We start from the raw sequence: 20,739 nt of genomic DNA, 5'->3' as shown, positions 1-20,739 counted from the left end.
TATATTGCATTATATAGCCTATAAAATATGCCTGCCCTGAACAATAAAGAAATATCTGTTTAACTTCGAGTGTTTCTTTTCCTCGTTTGCAGCCGCTTACTAACAATCATGAATTAGGATACGGGCCTAATGTGTGAAGAAATTATCATGAAATAGATTGCTTTAACATATTTCGCTTTTAAAATGGAGTTGAGTAAAATGTATATTTTTTAGGCTATAAGGATTGGCCAGTTTTTCAAAAGACGATTCACAGCGAACCTACTTTAACCCTCAGACACGGTGTTATAAATTTGTTGTTGCCAGAATGGCAATGACCAAGTCGTGGTGCATTACTCAAGGCCCTGTGTTATGTCATATTATAGTGTAGTACGGTAGTTAACTTTTCAATGACTATTACAGCGTTCCACTGGTGGAGATATAGCGCAACAGATGTCGCCACGACAGCGTGGCTGAGCCTTTATCAATGCTGTGGAGATGAACCGTATTGTTTTGTACCAGCAGTTGTAAAATATCTTGGTATAATTCCATGTACAATGGAGGAATATTCGAATTATATTTGTTAAGGGAGTGTTAAGGAACGATACAACACCGCATATCTCGAGCACTCAAATGTCCAGATGTAGGTTTTATGGCATTAATCAAGCCGACGTTGCCCCCTACTGGGCATAACAGGACATAGCTGGAAAGCTACCTCTACAATATCACAATAGGTTAAGGCCGACACAGGCTACAGAAGGCCTAATTAAAATAAAGAAAAAAAAAAACCTTTTTCCCGGGATTCCCGGGAAATGGCTCGTCATTTCCCGGGATTTGATTCATGTCATTTTCGGGAAAAATATTAAACCCTACTGTGCAGGCCAGTCAAGTTCTTCCACACCAAATTCTCTCCTTCATGTCTGTATGGAACTTGTTTTGTGTGCTGGTGCGCAGTCATGCCGGAACAGAAAGGGGCCATCCCCAAACTGTTCCCACAAAGTTGGGAACATGATATTGTCCAAAATGTCTTGGTATGCTGAAGCATTAAGAGTTCTCTTCACTGGAACTGAGGGGCTGAGACCAACTCCTGAAAAACAACCCCACACCATAATCCCACCTCCACCAAACTTTACACTTGGCACATAAATTTTGGAGGTCTGTTGTGATTGACTCTGCAGAAAGTTGGTGACCTCGCTATGCACCTCAGCATCAGCTGATCCTGCTTGTGATTTTAAATGACCTGCTGCTTCATGGATGTGCTGCTGTCATTCCCAGTTACTTCCACTTTGTTATAATACCACTACAGTTGACTGTGGAAATTTTACAACCAGACTTGTTGCACAGACGGCGTCCTATCACTGTAACACACTGGAATGCACTGAGCTCCTGAGAGCGACCCATTCTTTCCACAAATGTTTGTAGAAGAAGTCTGCATGCCTAGGTGCCTGGTTTTATACACCTGTGACCGTGGAAGTTACTGGAACACCTGAATTCAGTGGTCTGGATAGGTGAGTGAATACCTTTACAGTGTAAATAGATTATCCTTTTTCAAGCTGATTTACAGTAAATACATAGATGCTGAGAAAAACTCCCAGTTTGTTTAATCTCTTTATCCTGATAATGATTCAGCTGAAACCAACAGTTTCTACCAATTACAACTCATGAGGAAACACAGGGATGTTTTTTTTTGACATGCATTTTATGGATTTTAGTGCTCAGGAAGAAATCAGAAATTAAGTTTAGCAGGAAATGATGAAAAGAATACTTAAGACTCTGTTTCTGTTTTAGTTTTAGTCACAGTTATTCCTGTTTTAATGTTTAATTCCTGCAAATTATCAAATTATAATTACAGCACTGGAGTGTGAAGTTTATGTCGGGCATTTGACATTCTGCTACAAGCTGAAAACATCTCTCTTTCCCTCTGCAGATCTTTCTTTGCTGATAAATAACTGTGTATTTTTTTTAATTACAATATCACTGAGAGGGTGGAAGTGAAGTAATCTGTCATTGCTCTGTGTTTTAGACCCTACTGCAAAACCCCAAAAATCCACAAGAGGTGCACATCAACACTCAGTATTAGAGACACGAAGATGGGCTTTCAGCAAGGTCTGTCTGCTCCTAGTGTTGGAGAACATGCTAGAACAAGACAGGAGGCCAATAATCAGGAAAAAATATGCGCATTTTTCAGAAGAAAGAGACAAGTTCAAAGTATTTTTTTCTAATGTGCAGTCATTCTGAAAAACCTCACCTACAAATCATCTCAGATCGCATGACACCATTTCCTTATGGGCTTCCAGTGTCATTCATTTACAGACTGTGTGAAAACATTGTTATTCACTACAGCCACTGTGATATAGTGAGATCCCTGGTAGCTAATCCACTGTGACTTAATTATCATTACTTATGGAAGAATTATGACTAAGCCTTGAATAAAAACTACACATTTTTTTGTCTGCACACTAACAGTACAAGATCCCCAGCTAACAGCTGTCTGCAATACAAATTACACAGAGAAGATATGTGAACTGTGCTAGTAGTTAAGAAAATGTAAGATGTGGTGGGGTGGTGGGAGTTTCACAGGACTAAAAAAAACCCACAAACAACCGACATCCCTATCTGATCAACTGACATTTCCCCCACTTGTGGGGAGAAATGTAGGTTAATCTGTCAAAGGCTGTAAAACCCCTGATCTGTAAAAGCACCTCGAGAGATATATGAATGTGCCACCCACTGTCGGCTGATGATAGGACCTCCATATATCAGACAGAATGTGTTCTTACATAAGAGTATCCACAAAACCACACCTCCTCACAAAAACCCATTCTGCAGCAGGTATTCTGACTTTGTCTTCCTATAGTACAAGAGGCAGAGCTAACTCTTTTGACAGGCATAAGACTGGCTGTTTGGTATTTCATCACCTCTGCACTTTTTCAATTATAATCAATTATAATAGTTGGAATTTGAAAAAGAGCTTTTTACTTCAGCCTTTTTACTTCAGATCATTATCTGCCCAGCAACTGGACGCAAGGTTACTTTGTTAAACACACAGAACTCTAGTCGACACAGCCCACTGCCAAATCCTGCTGTAATGAAAGTCTCCACACTGGTCTTCTGACAATAAGAAAGTATGTGGAAATTTTCGCGTTTTGCAATTCCTAGTAAGTAAAGGGAACTGCTAGTCTGGTGATAATTATAAGCATTAGAGATGAGGGGAGTCTAAGCTAATTAACATTTAAGGACCATGTCTGTTAAATGAGCTGCTCAAACAAACAGACTAAATGAGCTGAACCAGTGGCCACACTCGTGCTTACCCTCCTGTGTATCCTTGTCTTTGCTGCTGCACCGACTGCCAGAAAGGCAATTAAGAAGAAAACTGGTATTAATAGCGGGGTGCATAAGGTAAAAAGAAAATTTCAACACCACATAAAATTCTTCCACACATATTTGGAAAGCTGTAGTCATTCACAGCCCATAAGTGCATTTAGAATCAGCAAATTATTTGGTCTAAAGAGTTGCAGCATGGTGACACAGCGGAAGAGTGAACAGCCCTCCCAGGGATCTGTCCACATACTTTCTTGGCAAGAATCAGATACAGCTGGCACCATGTTGTTGTTTGTCTTTGCTTTCTTTTTTGACTTCCCTTTTATTAACCTGTGAGTGTTAATGCTTTCCTCTTATTTGTGCAAATAAATTAAGTCCTACAGCACTTTTTTGTTTTGTTTGTTTTTTTAAGCTACATGGAAAAGGGTTTTGGACCAATTTTGTGATGTTTCAATATTGTCTCTTAATGCCCAAATAATGTAGAATCATGAGTTGTCGTAAGAATGCCATTTTCATGTGCTTAGAGTGGTGGCTATAGTCATCAGAATTGTTGTCAAGACACTGTCTGTATGTTCATGATGCTTGGTCTGCTGCAGCAGCAACTTAAGCTCCTTTCTTCTGGTGCAGCCTGTGGGGTTCTCTTTCAGCACTTTCTCTCAATTAACAGGGCTCTTTATGGAAGCTTGCTTCCACCACTAAAAATCACCATCTTTAACTCAAAATCTTTTCCCAAAATTTTGAGTTACAGGTGGCGATTTTTACTTCTTTTTTTTTTTAGTGGCAGAAACAAGCTTCCATAGATCTGTGCCTGCTCTAGAAGCCCACAAACACTTTCACTGCTTTCTTTGCACCCATTCTTTCTCTGTTCAAGTCTCCCTCCCGTGCATCGACCCCCAGCTACTCATTCCCTTCTTCTCTTTCTTTGCCTCTGTTCTCATGAAGTTTGCATTCCACACCTCCTCTGCAGACCGGACACAAAAGAGCAGAAAGTGCCACAACTGACCTGCAGCAAACATTCCAGTCCTGCAGGCCTTTTCACACAGCTAGAGTTCATTATCTATTCAGGAACATCAGCCAGAGTCTGTCTCTTTTCCAATGTTGCTGCACTCAGATAAAACTGACAGGAGGGTCAAAACAAAGTATATCTGATGCTATGTGACGAAGTGGTAAATTATTACTGAGGGAAAGAAATATATGTCATAAAAAACAAATTAAAAATACAAGGGAAAACATTGCTGCACATTTAGAACAATGTCTCTAATCACTAAATCCATCTTCAATTATGAAGGATGAAAACAGACTTCATGCTGTCAGCTGGAAAAGCAGTGAAAGCTTCAGCATCTGTTCATGTATCCTTAAAGTCGGTACAGGAAATTTACTATTAAGTAATAAAAGTTAGGGTCAGAGGGAATGGAAGTGTTGTTTTTATGACTTGGATTTTGGCAATGAGGTTAGAGATGATTTGGGTCTTTAGGGCACAGCTGTGTTGAGAGGTGTCTGAGTTCAGTTCAATACAATTTTATTTATATAATGCCAAAGCACAACAATTGTCATCTCAAGGCACTTTATGCTGTAAGGTAAAGACCCTACAATAAGGAGTGAAGTGAAAGGCAAGTATAACGAAAACCATACTGCTAAAAATGAGGATTTGATGCTGTACGCATACAAGTACAGATGTGCAGCAGAAAAGGTGGAGAGTAGAACATCTGAGGGTTTACAACAAGGTATTTAAGGCAAAGAAAGCATGTGACATGGAAAAGCATGTGTGGGCTTGCATTATTCCTTCCTCTTTGTCTCTTTCCTAATTCCTTCTTTGTCTCAATCCTCTGACATTCCACACCAACAGCTCAGAGTCTGGTGGACATCACTGACTGTCCAGCACTCCTCCTCTTCTACATCCACACCTGTCTGATTTATCCAGAGGCACAAGTGAAAACATGCCAGGAATGCCCAGCCCTTATTCCAGCACTTTCCATTCATTTTTCTTGTACAGTGGTTCTTGTATCCAGTGATAGATGGCCCTATAGTTAGTTTTTCTATAGGGCCATGATTGACACCATAAAAATAACTGCTAATCAAAGCACATGTACAAATATAGACACATGGCTTTGACAGATGTGTAATGCAGTTGTTTTGCATTGTTGCATTGCCATTTGTTGGGTATTTAATCATCTGGTGACTTTAATATAGACAATTCTAGCTTTAAGACTAATTTCTACTTGACAGGTACTAAATTAAACTGCACATTCCTCTTTTGAAATAATATAAAACAAACCATTTAAAAAGTTAAACCTGAATTCACATTAGTGATTGGCAAATAGCCAAAGGGTTAATGTGCTGTTGTGGTAGTTCAGTTATTTGGGGCTATTCTAGATCAAAGGTTCAATTGATGTTTTATTCAATTTGTCTATGACATATTTGGTCAGGTTACCATGATCCATGAAATATACACTGCTCAAAAAATTAAAGGAACACTTTGAAAACACATCACATGTCAATAGGACAAAGATCATGCTGGTTATTTTACTGATATGGACTGGGAAATGTGTTCATAATGAAAGGATGCCACAGCGTTTGATGGAAATGAAAATTATCAATCTACAGAGGGCTGAATTCAAGACACTTCAAAAATCAAAATAAAAAAATGATGTGGCAGGCTAGTCCATTTTGCCAAAATTTCTTTGCAGTAACTCAAAATGGAACTCAGTGGTTTGGATAGCCCCCACATGCTTGTATGCATACTTGACAACATCAGGGCATGCTCCTAGTGAGATGATGGATGGTGTCCTGGGGGATCTCCTCCCAGATCTGGACCAGGGTGTCACTGACCTGCTGAACAGTGTGAGGTGCAACCTGGTGATGATGGACTGAAGCATAATGTCATAGAGGTGTCCTATCAGGTCACCTTCATCCTCCAGGAACTGCCTGCATACTCTCGTCACATGAAGCTGGGTGGTGTTGTGCACCAGGAGGAACCCAGGACCCACTGCACCAGCACAGGGTCTGAAACTGGGTCCAAGGATTTCATCCCAATACCTAATGGCACTTCTGTCCTGCCACTTATCAGTCAACCAAATGCAAAATGTAGTATATAAACTAAAATGGCACTGGCACACCTGCTGTTGTCCACATTGTCAGGTTGGATATAAGGTAGAGTTTATCTGACAATGCAAATTCTGTTATTTTAATGATCTAAATTTATCTTCTGTTTTCAGTGTGGCAATCAGGTCATAGCTCAGTGATATTTTAAATAAGCTGCCATCAGCTTTGTGAGACAGCAAAAGGAAATTGGGTCTGAAATCTGTGTAGGCTGACAGTGTGCTGCGTGCTGTCAGCAAAATGTGCAGTTTATCTCAAGTAGTGATGACTAGAAGTCTATGAGAATCCTTTGTGTGTGTGTGTGTGTGTGTGTGTGTATAATTTTGAAGAATACTGTCTGTGACAGTTTTATTCCAAATTAGAATAAACAGACACATTACGAACACTAACTGAGCATTTTTGATGTGTGCCCTTTTCTTGTATGGGCCCCAACCTCCTAAGCTAACAACCAGTGTTCAAAACTTCGAGGACCTGTGCTTTAGAGTAGACTAAAAAAGCATAAATGTGCGCTCTTCTACCACGTATTGTGTGAAAATATTTCTCTTATTTTTGTAACAGTTTGCAAGTGCTTGAAGCACATTTAGCAACAGGCCCAAACACGATGGAGAAAAAAATAAGTAAGTTTTATTTGAGATCTTATCAGAGGACCTTTGACCCCTTCAAGAACAGAGTCCAGTAATAACATAACAGACCTTTGCTAAGAGCATTACTGAAAAACAAAGTCAGATTATTGTTCCTGCATTGTTAAATTGCGTTATTATCTGAATAGACTACAATAATACAGTTACCGTTGCTCATTTTCTGGGGCATAATGGGTTCAGAAGGCCTCAGTGCCACTTCAATGTGCTGCGCCTACCTTACCACTAGATGTCAGGAGACTGCAGAGCATTAAGCAACTACCTTTCAAACTAAAGTTCACCAAAGATAGAGACGTTTGAAAAAGAAATTAAAAAACTTAAAAAAAAAAATAAAAAATAAAAACGGGGAATGAAAAAAAAATATATATATATGTGTGTGTGTGTATGTGTGTGTGTGTGTGTGTGTGTGTGTGTGTGTGTGTGTGTGTGTGTGTGTGTCTGTGTGTGAGCAGCTTTGTGAGGACATGACATTTTAAAAGCACGCTTAGATCGTGTGCTTTAACTCATAATTAAGTACTTAATTAATAATTAAGTTAAATAAATCATGATTAAAGTATTATAATTTTAAATCGTCGGACAGGCAACTTGTTTAGAGTTCAGCGTTTTATTTGGAGTATTGTGACGATTAACTCCATGATTACTGTTACAGTTGCTGGGGTCACCAGCTCAGAAATCAAATAAGCACTGCCCCCTCTACTGCACGCACGTACGCGCATGCACGTCCACACATTTTTAAGGAAATTAACTAGGCAACTTTTTCTAGGGCAGTCGGCACCTAACAAGTAACTTGCAATCGGTGTTTGTGATATCGCGTCTTTTTTGGGGGGGTTACTGATTTTATGAAACATGTGACTGAATTAGGCGCTCACATGGCTGCTGTGGCTGCATGATCCGCTTTAGTTTTTTAAAGTCCGGTGATCGGTAGCTCCCTCGGCAGCGACCATCTGGAGCAGAGGACCCCTGAAAAACACTGCGCCTGCACGGACAAATCATGGCGAACAGTGGGCAGAAAGTTGTGCTGATCACCGGCTGCTCCTCCGGCATCGGGTTACGAATTGCCGTCACCCTGGCCAAAGATGAAAAGAGTCGTTACCATGGTAAATGCGCTTTCTTCTACATTGTTTCTTTGATCGACTTATTTGTAACAAGCCTGTGATAGTATGGTTCGCTTGAAATACAATTTCGTGTTTATTTTACCTACAAAACGCTGCAATGCACCAAGCTTCCTTTACGCATGAAGTTTGATCAAGTTTCATGCGCAACGCTCCGTCTAAACGCCCCTACGTGATTTAGCGTGGTTTCAATTAAAATGCTAACCCTAGTAATATCGGATCCATATCCCTTAGTAAGGACTGGGATTCAGTCGCCCCTTTGACTCGACTATTATCATCTGAAAGCGCAGTTTCCAGGGTAGGGCTTTGCGAGGATGCCGCTTGCCAGGCAGGATTCATAAAAGCGGTCTTGTCAGTTCTCTTTCAAGTGACTTCTCCAGCACAAAGCCCCCTTTTATTGCACTGAATTGTAGACCGCCTGCTCCGATTTAGTGCCGTGTCTAATGTGCCTATAGTTCCCTCACTGGAGCGAGTGTTGAAAGGGGGACAAAGTTTGAGACCTGTACAAGCGAGGGTTCACTCTAAAGCAAGGGCCTTGTTTGAAGTCTTCATTGGTACGCAGTTGAGTTAGGGTTTCACACTTTGACACTGTTGGTCTGTGTGTCTCCTCTCCTGCTTCCCAGCCATTATTAATGTCACTGGAGGAATTAGAATTGAATCAAAAAATCTTTCTGTGTCACTGAGCCTCAGACAGAATGATGTTAGACCACCACCACCCCTGGTTTGTATCAAGACCCCTGTGAAAAGATTTTGCTTTTAGCTGTGACTTGTATAATTTGTCATCAACCTGCAGTCAGCCTTTGCTTACTTATGCCATATATTGCATTGGGTAATTAAAGTTAGAAGATAATTAATAATTGTTGTCATTATTGACATGATAGGAGCAACTGTACAGGGCTCAGTTAAAGATTTGTTGTTGTTTTATTCTTTCTTTTTCATTAGGGGCCGCTGAGATATGATGGGATTTACTATCATGAAATAAATGAGCAAAACAAAAGCGAATAACTGCTCCCTCCCTCCCAGCTCTGGTTTGGTTTCCACAGTGTGACCTGCTTTCAATAAGGCCACTTCTGAGCAATCATGCTGATCTGCTCTGTTCCTTAGGAAATCCAACCAAGATTAAATATTGCATTGCGCATAAAGTAGTAATTAGCTGCAGTGACGTGAATGAAATTCAGAGAAAGCCTCAAAATACCCCTGTGTTTGCAATGTTGTTCATTCAAGAATAGTTAAGCTGCCCAGTAGTAATTCCTACAGGAGCCATTAGAACAATAGACCTCTTGTTCACATTTCTAGCAAAACGCAAAGCTTTCTGTTGCCCCATGGACACCCTGTTCTCAAGTAGACCCAATTACTCTTCACAAGATGTTGTTCATGCAAAGAGTGTAAATGGCTGCACCTCAAGACAAGTGGGGTTAACACTTAAAGAGCTACATTCTAAAAAATTTAAAAAAAAGTCTGATTTCATTGTTACATATCATGAAATGTTGCATCAGTAACACTTCGCAGCAGTGCAAACATCCACAGGACTACAGGCCAAATCTGATTACTTATCCAACCTTGTGTCTGATCAGGCTAGAATATCGTGGGGGGAGGTTTGGTTTTTCAAGTCTGCCAGTGACAACAGGTAGAGTTAGGTAAATGTGAGATTAAGAGATTGTTTATTCCTGCCTATTGCCATTGTGCAACAGCAGTGCCTCTATTTTCTCTGTTACATAACGTCAGCCTGCCAAGTGTAAGCAGAGCACACAACCAGGAAGAAGCTATGGAAGCCAGTCAACACACTGCCGATGTTCACTGTTGCTCGTCATGGTAGATTCCACTGCTATATGTGGGTTAATGTTCCCCAGCGGGTAAAGTTCAGAGGAAATCAATTCTGTCCCCTGTAAACTAACAGGCGTGGTCTTTTCTAGGAACTCTGACCCACACGTCTGAGTGTCACACTCTGAGCATGTGTGTGTGTGTGTGTGTGTGTGCTTGTTTGTGTTCCTACTGGTGTGTTTGTCTAAGATAAAGGTTAATTTAGTAATGGTTTCTGAGTCCTCTGTGTTACTTCATGAACACTAAAAATATAAGTATTATTAACGATTGCTTTGACGATTCGGTATCAAATGCAAAATATACAAAAAAAAATCTACACAAATATCTTCAACTAATAAGCCATTTCAGTACTGATCATTTGGAGCGCTCCTCACATTCCTAAACATTTCTTTGCAGTTGCAAGTTGTATTATATGGCACCTTTCTGCTGTCATATTTCTTTTTGTAAACTCTGAAGACACATAATCTGCATGCAGTTCTCTGTGTCTCATCAGTCATTGCCACCATGCGGGACCTGAAGAAGAAGGACAAGTTGGTGGAGGCAGCTGGAGATGCGTATGGAAAGACCTTGATGTTGCTTCCATTAGATGTGTGTAGCGATGAGTCCGTCAGGCAGTGCATCAACAATGTTAAGGACCGCCATATTGATATTCTGAGTGAGTAGGACCCACAATGTCCTACACACACCCCCAACTTTGAAATGCAGGTTTTCATGATTGACTCCCAGCATGTTTTTTTTTTGTTTGTTTGTTTTTGGGGTTCTTTAATCATATGCTTCAGAAGAGTTTACACACTGTGTATTTTTTTATTTATTTTTTTTTTACATATGCTAAGAACACTCTCATTCCACTTCCTTTTATAGTTGTGTCTATTCAATAGAAAGTCTACACTATTATTGGAGACATTTGCTTTTCATTTAAGCAAATAAAATATCATAGCTCTGTGTTATTACTATGATTATAATAACAGTTTTGGACAAAGGCTATATGTTCATAAATGAAATATCTTTTAAACAGTGCTTGCACTGTGTATGGTTTTGCAGATGACACTTAGAGTATGTGGAGGGAGGAGATTGAGAAAGTCTTAAAATTCCAGTGGGCAGAGAGTTTATGCACCAAAACAGAATGGGCTATCATATTAATATCCTGAGTGAAATATAGCAGAAGCTGAGCTCGCAGCAACACTTTCTTTCCCTGAATGGTAGTCCTCACAGCTAAAATCTGAAGGTAAAGCCCGTCTTCCCAGGTCTTCCCATAAGTAACTCTGTTCGCTTCTTGTGTTTAAACCTTTAGCCCGGATAAAGCATCTATTTATAAACCCGCCTCCAGCTTACTCTAAATCCAACATTACATCTCCTTTCGCCTAATAACTCAAGACCCAGATGCTCTTCAACCTGGTTACGTCACTCCTTCATGTTGCTGTCACACACTGACACCTGGTGGCAGTATCAAGTAAAATTAAGTCGTAATTAACAAGGGATCTAATGCAGTTTTTTTGGTTTTTGTTTTTCATGCTTTTGATAATTGCATTCATGTACAGTGCGCTATCTGTGTGTCTGTTTTCTGTCAGTTAACAATGCAGGTGTGGGCTTGCTTGGACCCGTGGAAAGCATCAGTATCGAGGAGATGAAAAGAGTATTTGAGACCAACTTCTTTGGAGTGGTTCGCATGATCAAAGAAGTGATGCCGGATATGAAGAAGAGGCGTTCAGGGCACATTATTGTCATGAGCAGTGTCATGGGTCTTCAGGGTATGATCTTTGTTTATTTAATTACGCATAAGAAAATCTGTAGTGCACTTAAATGGAACCCAAGGTGACAGTATTTACAGTTCTAACTGAATGTGAAAAGAAACAGTGACTGTTTAATAGGCATTGCACTTCTCTCAGATATTTTAAATTAGTTTAGTAAACTATAGAATCTAAGAAAGTGAATCTACATTTTCTTAGATTCACACATTTTTTTTATTCATTATCATATTATTATTAGTCATTGATCTGTATCTCACATTTCCAGTGAAGCTCTGGTAATTTAGGTGCCGTTTACACGAAGCCGTTTTCACTGGAAACGGTGTCGTTTTGATGCGTTTCAGCCTTTCGTTTACACGATGGCGTTTCAGAAACGATCCGCGTTTACACGAGGACATGTGAAACGATGAAAACGATGTAGTTCCCATGCCAGGCCACAAGTTGGCGTTGGTTTTCTCTTTGCAGTTTGTTTACGCAAGACGCGCATGCGTGGAGTGACACAGTAGGTAGTGCGGCAAATTGTTCATTACTTACAAAATGGCCAATGTGAGAGGTTTTGTGTGGACAGATGATGAGGTTGGATCGCTGCTGCACACAACGCTGAATTACAAAACGGTAAAAACACAGGAAAAGCATAAGAAGCACTCGTGAGTCCGCGAGTACTGTTTATCAGTTTGCGCCTGCGCGAAAAACTGGCCGTCGCAACCATAGTGCGCATGTGCGAGTCGAGCGTTTTCAAATCACCCCGGTTTCAAGTGTTTACACGAAAACGCAAGCCGGTGCGTTTCTGAAACGCTCCACTCTGGACCCCGTTTCTGAGGTGCCGTTTACACGAGACCGTTTTCATTTTGAAACGGTGTCGTTTTGATGCGTTTCGGCCTTGCGTTTACACGACAACGGTGTCGTTTTGATGCGTTTCGCCCTTCTGTTTACACGACAACAGAGTGAAAACGATGTGTTTCAGAAACGGGGTCCAGAGTGGAGCGTTTCAGAAACGCACCGGCTTGCGTTTTCGTGTAAACACTTGAAACCGGGGTGATTTGAAAACGCTCGACTCGCACATGCGCACTATGGTTGCGACGGCCAGTTTTTCGCGCACGCGCAAACTGATAAACAGTACTCGCGGATTCACGAGTGCTTCTTATGCTTTTCCTGTGTTTTTACCGTTTTGTAATTCAGCGTTGTGTGCAGCAGCGATCCAACCTCATCATCTGTCCACACAAAACCTCTCACATTGGCCGTTTTGTAAGTAATGAACAATTTGCCGCACTACCTACTGTGTCACTCCACGCATGCGCGTCTTGCGTAAACAAACTGCAAAGAGAAAACCAACGCCAACTTGTGGCCTGGCATGGGAACTACATCGTTTTCATCGTTTCACATGTCCTCGTGTAAACGCGGATCGTTTCTGAAACGCCATCGTGTAAACGAAAGGCTGAAACGCATCAAAACGACACCGTTTCCAGTGAAAACGGCTTCGTGTAAACGGCACCTAAAACACATCGTTTTCACTCTGTTGTCGTGTAAACAGAAGGGCGAAACGCATCAAAACGACACCGTTGTCGTGTAAACGCAAGGCCGAAACGCATCAAAACGACACCGTTTCAAAATGAAAACGGTCTCGTGTAAACGGCACCTTACAGTAATTTGAGTCAGACTGTAAACCCTTACAAAGAATTTTTAGTGCTTGTTTTACCTTGTTTGAAGTAGCACAAAGGTGACCTCCTGCAGAACAGGTTGAACTATATCTGATGAGCTGTTAAACTGATCTGCCACTTGTATTGTCCTGTTTTTTTTTCACCTTAGTCTTTTATATGTAAATTACATTTGAGTGATGTCAGCTCTTGATTGAGTACTTTGAAATTTGAATCTGCGGTGCGCTGATGTCCTTATCTCCTTTTTTTGTTCTTTAATCAGGTGTGGTATTCAATGATGTTTACACTGCTTCTAAGTTTGCAATGGAGGGGTTCTGTGAGAGTATGGCTGTGCAACTGATGAAGTTCAATATCCGGTAGATTGCCCCATTTTCTCTGTTCTTATGTCACATGTGTCTTTATTTTCTACTGAGAATGTCCTCTCACAGGTCTTACTGTGTCTAACTTACCTCAGGTTGTCCATGATTGAGCCTGGCCCGGTGCACACTGAGTTTGAAACGAAGATGATGGAGGATGTGGCTAAGATGGAGTATCCGGGTGCAGATGCTGACACAGTTCGCTATTTTAAAGATGTTTACCTGCCATCATCCACAGATATATTTGAGGCCATGGGCCAAACACCAGATGATATAGCCAAGGTATAAGAATGGGCTCCTAACCCTATATTTTACCCAATTCACAAATTTGTGTTGTGCCGTGCACAGCAGTGAAATCAGTTGAAACTTTCTGTTGTTTCTTATCTTTCCAGTGCACTAAAAAGGTTATTGAGTCAAACAGCCCTCGCTTCAGGAATCTTACCAACAGCCTCTACACACCCATTGTGGCCCTGAAATACGCAGATGAGACTGGAGGCCTGTCTGTAAACACGTTCTACAACCTGCTCTTCAATTTTGGCCCTCTCATGCACATCACCATGAGCATCCTCAAGTGCCTGACGTGCAGCTGCCTGCGCAGACGCACCATCTCCCCTAACTGAAGATGGAGTGTGTAATTCTGTCACTTAACTTTAACCTCCCGGTTTGTTGAAGGGAGGTAGACTAGAACAAGTAACCTGGAGAGAGGAGGCGCTGTTTAGTTTAAAGACAGTACAAAAATAAGCTTCCCCAGACAACATGCACAGTTGCACAAGTTTGTCACAGAGTTGTTATATATATATAGGGTGACTTCATGTACTGACACAGAAACATGCATACACCACAACGTAGAGATGCAAACAATAAACACATTGGATTATTGTATATATTATGAAGAGGAAATCATGCATAAGTCTGGGTAGTATGGAAAGAACTGAACAGCTACATTGTAAGTTGTTGGATATATATGTTTTTAAATGGGAACAGAACTTGAGATAGGAAACACATGGACAGACATCAAAGCACAAGAAATAAATTAAGTTAATGAGAGAAAACATGAAATTATAGAACTATAACAATCGCAATACTATAACTTGTATTGTTTGCATTACTCACCAGAGTAATGGCATATAAGGCACAGTGAGATTATATCAACTTTTGTTGTTCAGTGCCCTTAATTTCATGCTCACCTTAATATAGTGTTCTCATGGTCATAACTGCTGTTGAATCATATTTCTAATCTTTCATAAACTGAATATTTTTGTTTTTTAAAAAGTTTTATGAAGGGCTGGATCAGATTTTTTTTTTTTAATCCAGCAAATTGATGGAAATAATAAACAGAATTGTGATTTAATCTAAATGTATTTTTTTAAGAATACCAATAACAGAAAGTGACCACTTTGAAGATTTATTGAAAGCTTTGTCTGCAAGACTCAGTGGACACCATGAGAGGGCGGCATTTCACTGTTAACCAACCTGGTGACCCGGTAACCTGTGGATTGCTCAGGACATACGATGATTTTCACAGCATGTCATTCACACAAAAAGCACAGGTGTACAAATTAACTAAATGCTCAACTTCATTTAGCTGAACTAGTCCTAGGGCCCTGGCATTGTGCTTTCTGGATCATCTGTGTGGTTTACTGGGAGATCTGGTGCTACTGAGCCATTACTGATGAAATCTGCTTCACCTGAGTTTTCCTGTTACTATGAAACAGCTGGAGTTGTGTTGGAATTGGTATCAGAGATAGACAAATACAATAACATTCAGTTGAAATCTTTTGATTGTGTTGCAGAAACTGGGCGTCATGCTCATTATTCTCTAGTTATATTTGTAACAATTTTTCTTTTAGAAATACAAGCGTCAACCTCAAGTCCTAGGAATATTTTGAAAATATTGATTTGGAAAAGACAGATATAATAACAGAATGTGGTCAGATATCATTTTTAATATCATATGCAGGTGGAAAATAAAAAATCTAAGGCCAGTTTTAGAGGCGATACTTGAATTTTTGTCAGTGCAACTGTCTGTGCACATGCACAGAAATTAGCATGTGTTTGCATGCATGTGAATGTGTTATAAGACCATGTCTATGGGCCAAGATAGTGATCTGTTGATGGATATAAAGAGGTCATGGCCTGCTCCCCATCAAAACCCCTCCCTTGAACCCCCAACCCTCTCACACACACACCCGGCTTTGTGCCATGTGAGGGAATGTGACCTGGTTCCCATCCCTGAGGAGGGGTGAAAACTATTGACAACCTCAGACACATTGCGCAGCCCCTGAGCCTCCCTCTCCAGCTGGCCCTCTTAGCCTATCAGGCCTGGACCCCCTGGTCCTGGTCCACACTGGGAGAGGCCTGCAGTATCGCCAAAGCAGTCTAGCCATTCTTCCTACGCACCCTGCCCTGTCCTATGTTGCTATGACCTTCCATGCACAATGCTGTTTACACACACCTATTCTGAATGCAGGGACAGTGCAACTGGTTGCAGACCTGTAGTTTATGCGCTGTGTACAATGAGCGCAGTGCCTCAGCTCTGTGTATGTGTCTTCATCAGAGGCGACAGCTCTGCACAATGGAACAAAGACACTGTCAATCACAATCAAATGGGTGTGTGTACAGGGGTTGGAGGGGAAGGGGAATAGGGAATCTGAGGAGGTTGGGGGAGGAGTCTGTATGTTCTGAATGTTCAGGGGGATGCCAAGACCCAATGTGGGACACTGAAGGCTAATGGCAGGGGGTGGGGTGTGTCGCACTTGGGAAAATGAGAATTAGGGTGCCTAGACCTGAATGGAAGACCTATTTACTAACTGAATGAACACAGGAGTTACAGCAAAGTCTCATTAAACAAGAGGTCTTATCAAACCATTGTTTTGTACCTCTGTATCACAATTAAGAATGGCATTGCAGTATAATGAGGGTAATGTGACGTGGTTAGGTCTTCTCTTAATTGTAACCCTGTCACAATTTCTGAGTCTGTAAACATACTCTGGCTCTGCCCTTATGCAACCTTGCTGTGTACTTAGGAATCAACCACTTGCATTTTCGGACAGAAAATATATGAGTACAAACAGCTAAATGAAAGAAGGAGAACCTCAGTAGTTATCTTTGGCATGTCAGTGGGATACATTTTTTTTTACTTGGTCTGCATGGGCATTTTACCACATCCTGCTTTCACTGTCATCATCACCACCAAATAACCACACCTAAGCCTGAATCCGGCAGTAATGAGAAAACTGGAGAGTCAGAGATCAAAAAGAAAAGATAAATGCAGAGGTCAGAAATTTGTGAGAACCAAGCTGTGAAAATTGGAGTCAGACAAGAAGAGAAGGGAAGTGCAAAGAAGAAAGGGAACGAGAGAGCGCTCTGGGATGCTTCTCAAAGTGATGCTGATGTCCAGACAGGGTGCTTCAGTCTGATCCCATTACCCCTCGGTGCTGAATCGGAGTCCAGTGCGGAGTGTGATTCAATCGGAATCAATCAGAAAAGTTGGTAGGGACATAACAGCCGTCATTGGATCCCTACCAGATTCTAGGCACCTGTGAACTACGCCCGTGAGATCAGCAGATTTTAACATTTAGATGGACTGTTCTGCTTGTAATAATTTACACAGTGGAAATATTTAACATATCAAAAAAATTTGTGAATTAAAACAAAGAAGGAGAAAGGCTTTTTCATTGTAGACAAGTAACAGAATACTGTGTCAAAAAAACCCAAAACAAAACAGTCGTACATTTTGAATAATACGACATAGTTTAGGAAACAGCAGGCAGAAGAAAATAATCATATCAAGACTGTGATTGTAACAAAGCATTTGCAATTTGTTCAAAAGAATCAGAAACTGGTTTTATAATGTGCAGAAGATACTAGGCAAAGTTTAAGCTAAAGCAATCGTTTTTTAGTGTTTTAGTGCGTATGGGAGACATGGGCTTAAGTGGCTGAGAAAAACTGTAACAAGGCTGCATGTGAATGGAGATGTAGCCACATGGGGCACATTACTACCCTTAAAGCTGAACTGCGGTCTGAAGGGAACTATCACTCTTTATATAATAAAAACAGGAGAAGCCCCAGTTGCCCTGTGGCTGACTTTTGGTAGCTGGGTTCATTAGGGCAGCACAATCCACAGAGAGAAACAAAAAAACATAACCTCTTTTCTCTGTCGCCCTTGTTTTCATCCATTGCCTTTCTCGTTCCTGTTCATTCTATCTGAGCTACACTGTCTGGCTGCCCTCTGTCTCTCTCCATAACTCCACTGTGCAATGACCTCTTACAGACTCAACATGGGTCACTTGCTTATTTATACATAGAGAGAGAGAGGGGGGAGTCATCATCTCACATTCTGAGTAGGGCTTGTTTGCAAGGCCATTCAGAATTGTTTAGAGTAAAATAAATCAAAAAGAATCTTGGCTCTGACCATACGCATTGTTTTACAGACACAGAACTTCTATTGTCACAGTCATTACAACATTAGTGTTGTCCACTTTCACCACAGCTCTTCCAGAACATAAACAATCTGCCAGGAATTTCCAGACTGGGACTCGGTCTGCCTACTACCGTATCGCATTGTTCCGCTTTGTTCATATTCTCAAAATTACCAGTTTGGATGAATGTGAAGCAGTGATTAAAGGGTTCAATCTGTGTACAGGCATTATACATCTCAAACGAGGGGATGGTGGTTGATTGTGCTGGGCTTAAAGGTGATGTAATCTGAGCTGGGGTAACATGATCAGCTTTTTTCCCCTTTGGACAGTGAGGTCAGACTGGTGTAATATTCCATAAGATAAGCCTGACAGCAAAGCCACTGGCGTCACTGAACAAATCTTACTCAAAACCTGAAACTCCTGTTTGAGAGGGCAAGACAAGGCAAGAAGCATGAGGGAGTGTAAAAAAGAAAAGAGAAATAGCACAAACACTAATACAGACATTTACGTTAACAAATATCTCTTTTCACACGTTTTGGACTGCTCATATTTCTTTCTCTAAATTATAATCTCTTAGTGGAGCTGTCTTTTGGTTTTTAAACTTCTTGTTTCTCTTACTCAGTGTTGTAATTTGGTGTCTAGAAATTTGATGTTGTGAAGCATTTATGTTTTTAATTTACTGAAAAATAACAACAGGCTTTGCTTTTTGGTTCAACCAATCACCAAAGAGGGGATATTTCCAACCATGGGATGCTTTTAATTTGTTTCTCAAGGATGGTTGTGTTTTCCTGCATGCCTCTGGCAGGCAGAGACAGAGTTTAGTGGATGCTCATGTGTGTATGAGTCAGATGGAAGGAGGGCTACATAGATGGTCCTTAGTCTCTGTGTGATACAGTGACCTCATCAGAGAGTCTATCGGTATTGAAGTTTTTCCCTGCCTAGCAACCCTGGCTGTATCCCAACCTCTCTGATCAGCCCTGGCATGGGTATGATCTATTCACTGTCGCCAAAGATGAGAAACCTAAAAGGGTGCAGGCACACCCACGCCAGGAAGCTTGTCTTAACCCAAAGAGCCCAGATCATTGTTTATTCAGCTTGAGTGCATCACATTTTGGCAGCAACGGTGAGAGTGAACAGACATTAAAAAATCTCAGTTCATAAGAACCTAATTATAACATAGTTTAAAGCAGTCCCTCACTTAAACATATGGAACATGCTCACGGACTGCAAAAGCAGTATGCATGTGATCATCCGCTTCATGCAAGAACAGATTTACAGTAATCTGAGTGCAGCTTTCATGGCTCCAGCGAGGCTGATTCCCCCCCACCCACCCGCCCAAATTTTATTTATTTATTTATTTTATCAAAACAAAAGAATGCCTCCTCCGATTTACCGTGAAAAGATGTTCATAGATTTGTGCCCAGTGAAGAGATGTCTTTGTTGTTATCTCCATTGGTGAGCCGCCTCCATTTGCCTCAGCCTAATCAGAATACAAACACGCCTCTGTCATTTGGCCGAACTCCCTCTCAACCTCCATTTCTATCTCTCTGTCTCAGTCTGTCTATCATTAACAAAGACTTTCAATGAGTTTCTTCTGCCTCCTCAATTCATTTTCTGTTTTTAAATTGTTTCTACTCCTAACTTTACACTGTAAACCTGGATAAGTTGAATCTACTTAAAAAAAAACAAGGTAACTCGTTGCCTTAAATTTTTTAAGTAATGAAACAGTTGAATAAGTGCAGGGGACTATGTTCAGTGTACTCGAGACATTTTGGAATGGAATGAAAGATCTAAGTTGAATGTACTAATAACAGAGTTTCAGTAACTGAAGTTACTTAGTTTAAGCAATGACCACCAATTTATTTAACTCAGCCTGTTAAGTAAGCACTACTCCATTTCCAATTGAACTAAATTGTATGTTCTAATTGAACAAACTTATCTTTTATAGTTCATGAAAAATTATAATGTCTTTTGATCAATCAATCAATCCCCGGATCCTTTTCATGGTTGTAGGGGGGTGGGGGCTGGAGCCTATCCCAGCTGACAAGGCAGTAAGATGCAGGATACACGCCGTACAGGTCACCAGCCTGTTATAGGCTGGACACAGACATTCATACCTGTGGGCAATTTACAGGGACCAATTAACCTAACCCCAGTAACTGCATGTCTTCAGATTGTGGGAGGAAACCCACACAGACAGAGCATGCAAACTCCACACAGCAAGAGGCCTGGGCCAAGGTGGAATCGAACCCAGACTATCATATTGCTGTTCTAGCTGTGAGGTAGCAGCGCTAACCACCACGCCACCATGCTGCCCAGTTTTTTACAGTGTTGAACTGTGTCTGTTTAATACATTTGGTAAATTAACAAACATGATAAATCTCAGCCCTGTTGAATGCTGGTACATTAACATTTACAAATAACATTTGTCCATGGAACAATAAAAAACTATATGAGAAAGTTGTGAATGAAAACCAAAGGACAAGATATCTACTATTTCAAACTCCACACAGCAAAAGGCCTGGGCCAAGGTGGACTTGAACCCAGACCTTTTAAATGGCATTCCTCCTGTGAGACAGCAGCACTAACCGTCAT

The 20,739-nt window shown here is 40.9% G+C and overlaps 1 protein-coding gene across 2 annotated transcripts; it reads left to right on the top strand.

The window, feature by feature from the left end:
* The first annotated feature begins 7,726 nt into the window (after positions 1–7,726).
* Positions 7,727–15,074, top strand: rdh8a (retinol dehydrogenase 8a). Of its 2 annotated transcripts, XM_030735763.1 has the most exons (6): positions 7,730–8,131; positions 10,461–10,622; positions 11,536–11,715; positions 13,630–13,723; positions 13,822–14,005; positions 14,116–15,074. In XM_030735763.1, exons 1-6 carry the CDS (start codon positions 8,026–8,028, stop codon positions 14,341–14,343), a joined length of 954 nt encoding a protein of 317 aa, XP_030591623.1. In that variant the 5' UTR covers positions 7,730–8,025; the 3' UTR covers positions 14,344–15,074. The 2 variants fall into 2 exon arrangements, with proteins under 2 accessions (XP_030591624.1, XP_030591623.1); XM_030735764.1 differs by lacking the exon at positions 10,461–10,622 and having other exon boundaries at positions 7,727–8,131.
* The last annotated feature ends 5,665 nt before the right edge of the window (positions 15,075–20,739 follow it).

This window comes from Archocentrus centrarchus, chromosome 8, assembly GCF_007364275.1.
Source record: "Archocentrus centrarchus isolate MPI-CPG fArcCen1 chromosome 8, fArcCen1, whole genome shotgun sequence".
NCBI classification, from domain to species: domain Eukaryota; kingdom Metazoa; phylum Chordata; class Actinopteri; order Cichliformes; family Cichlidae; genus Archocentrus; species Archocentrus centrarchus.
Note: the sequence above shows the minus strand (reverse complement) of the source record. Positions and strands in the feature narration are given on the sequence as shown.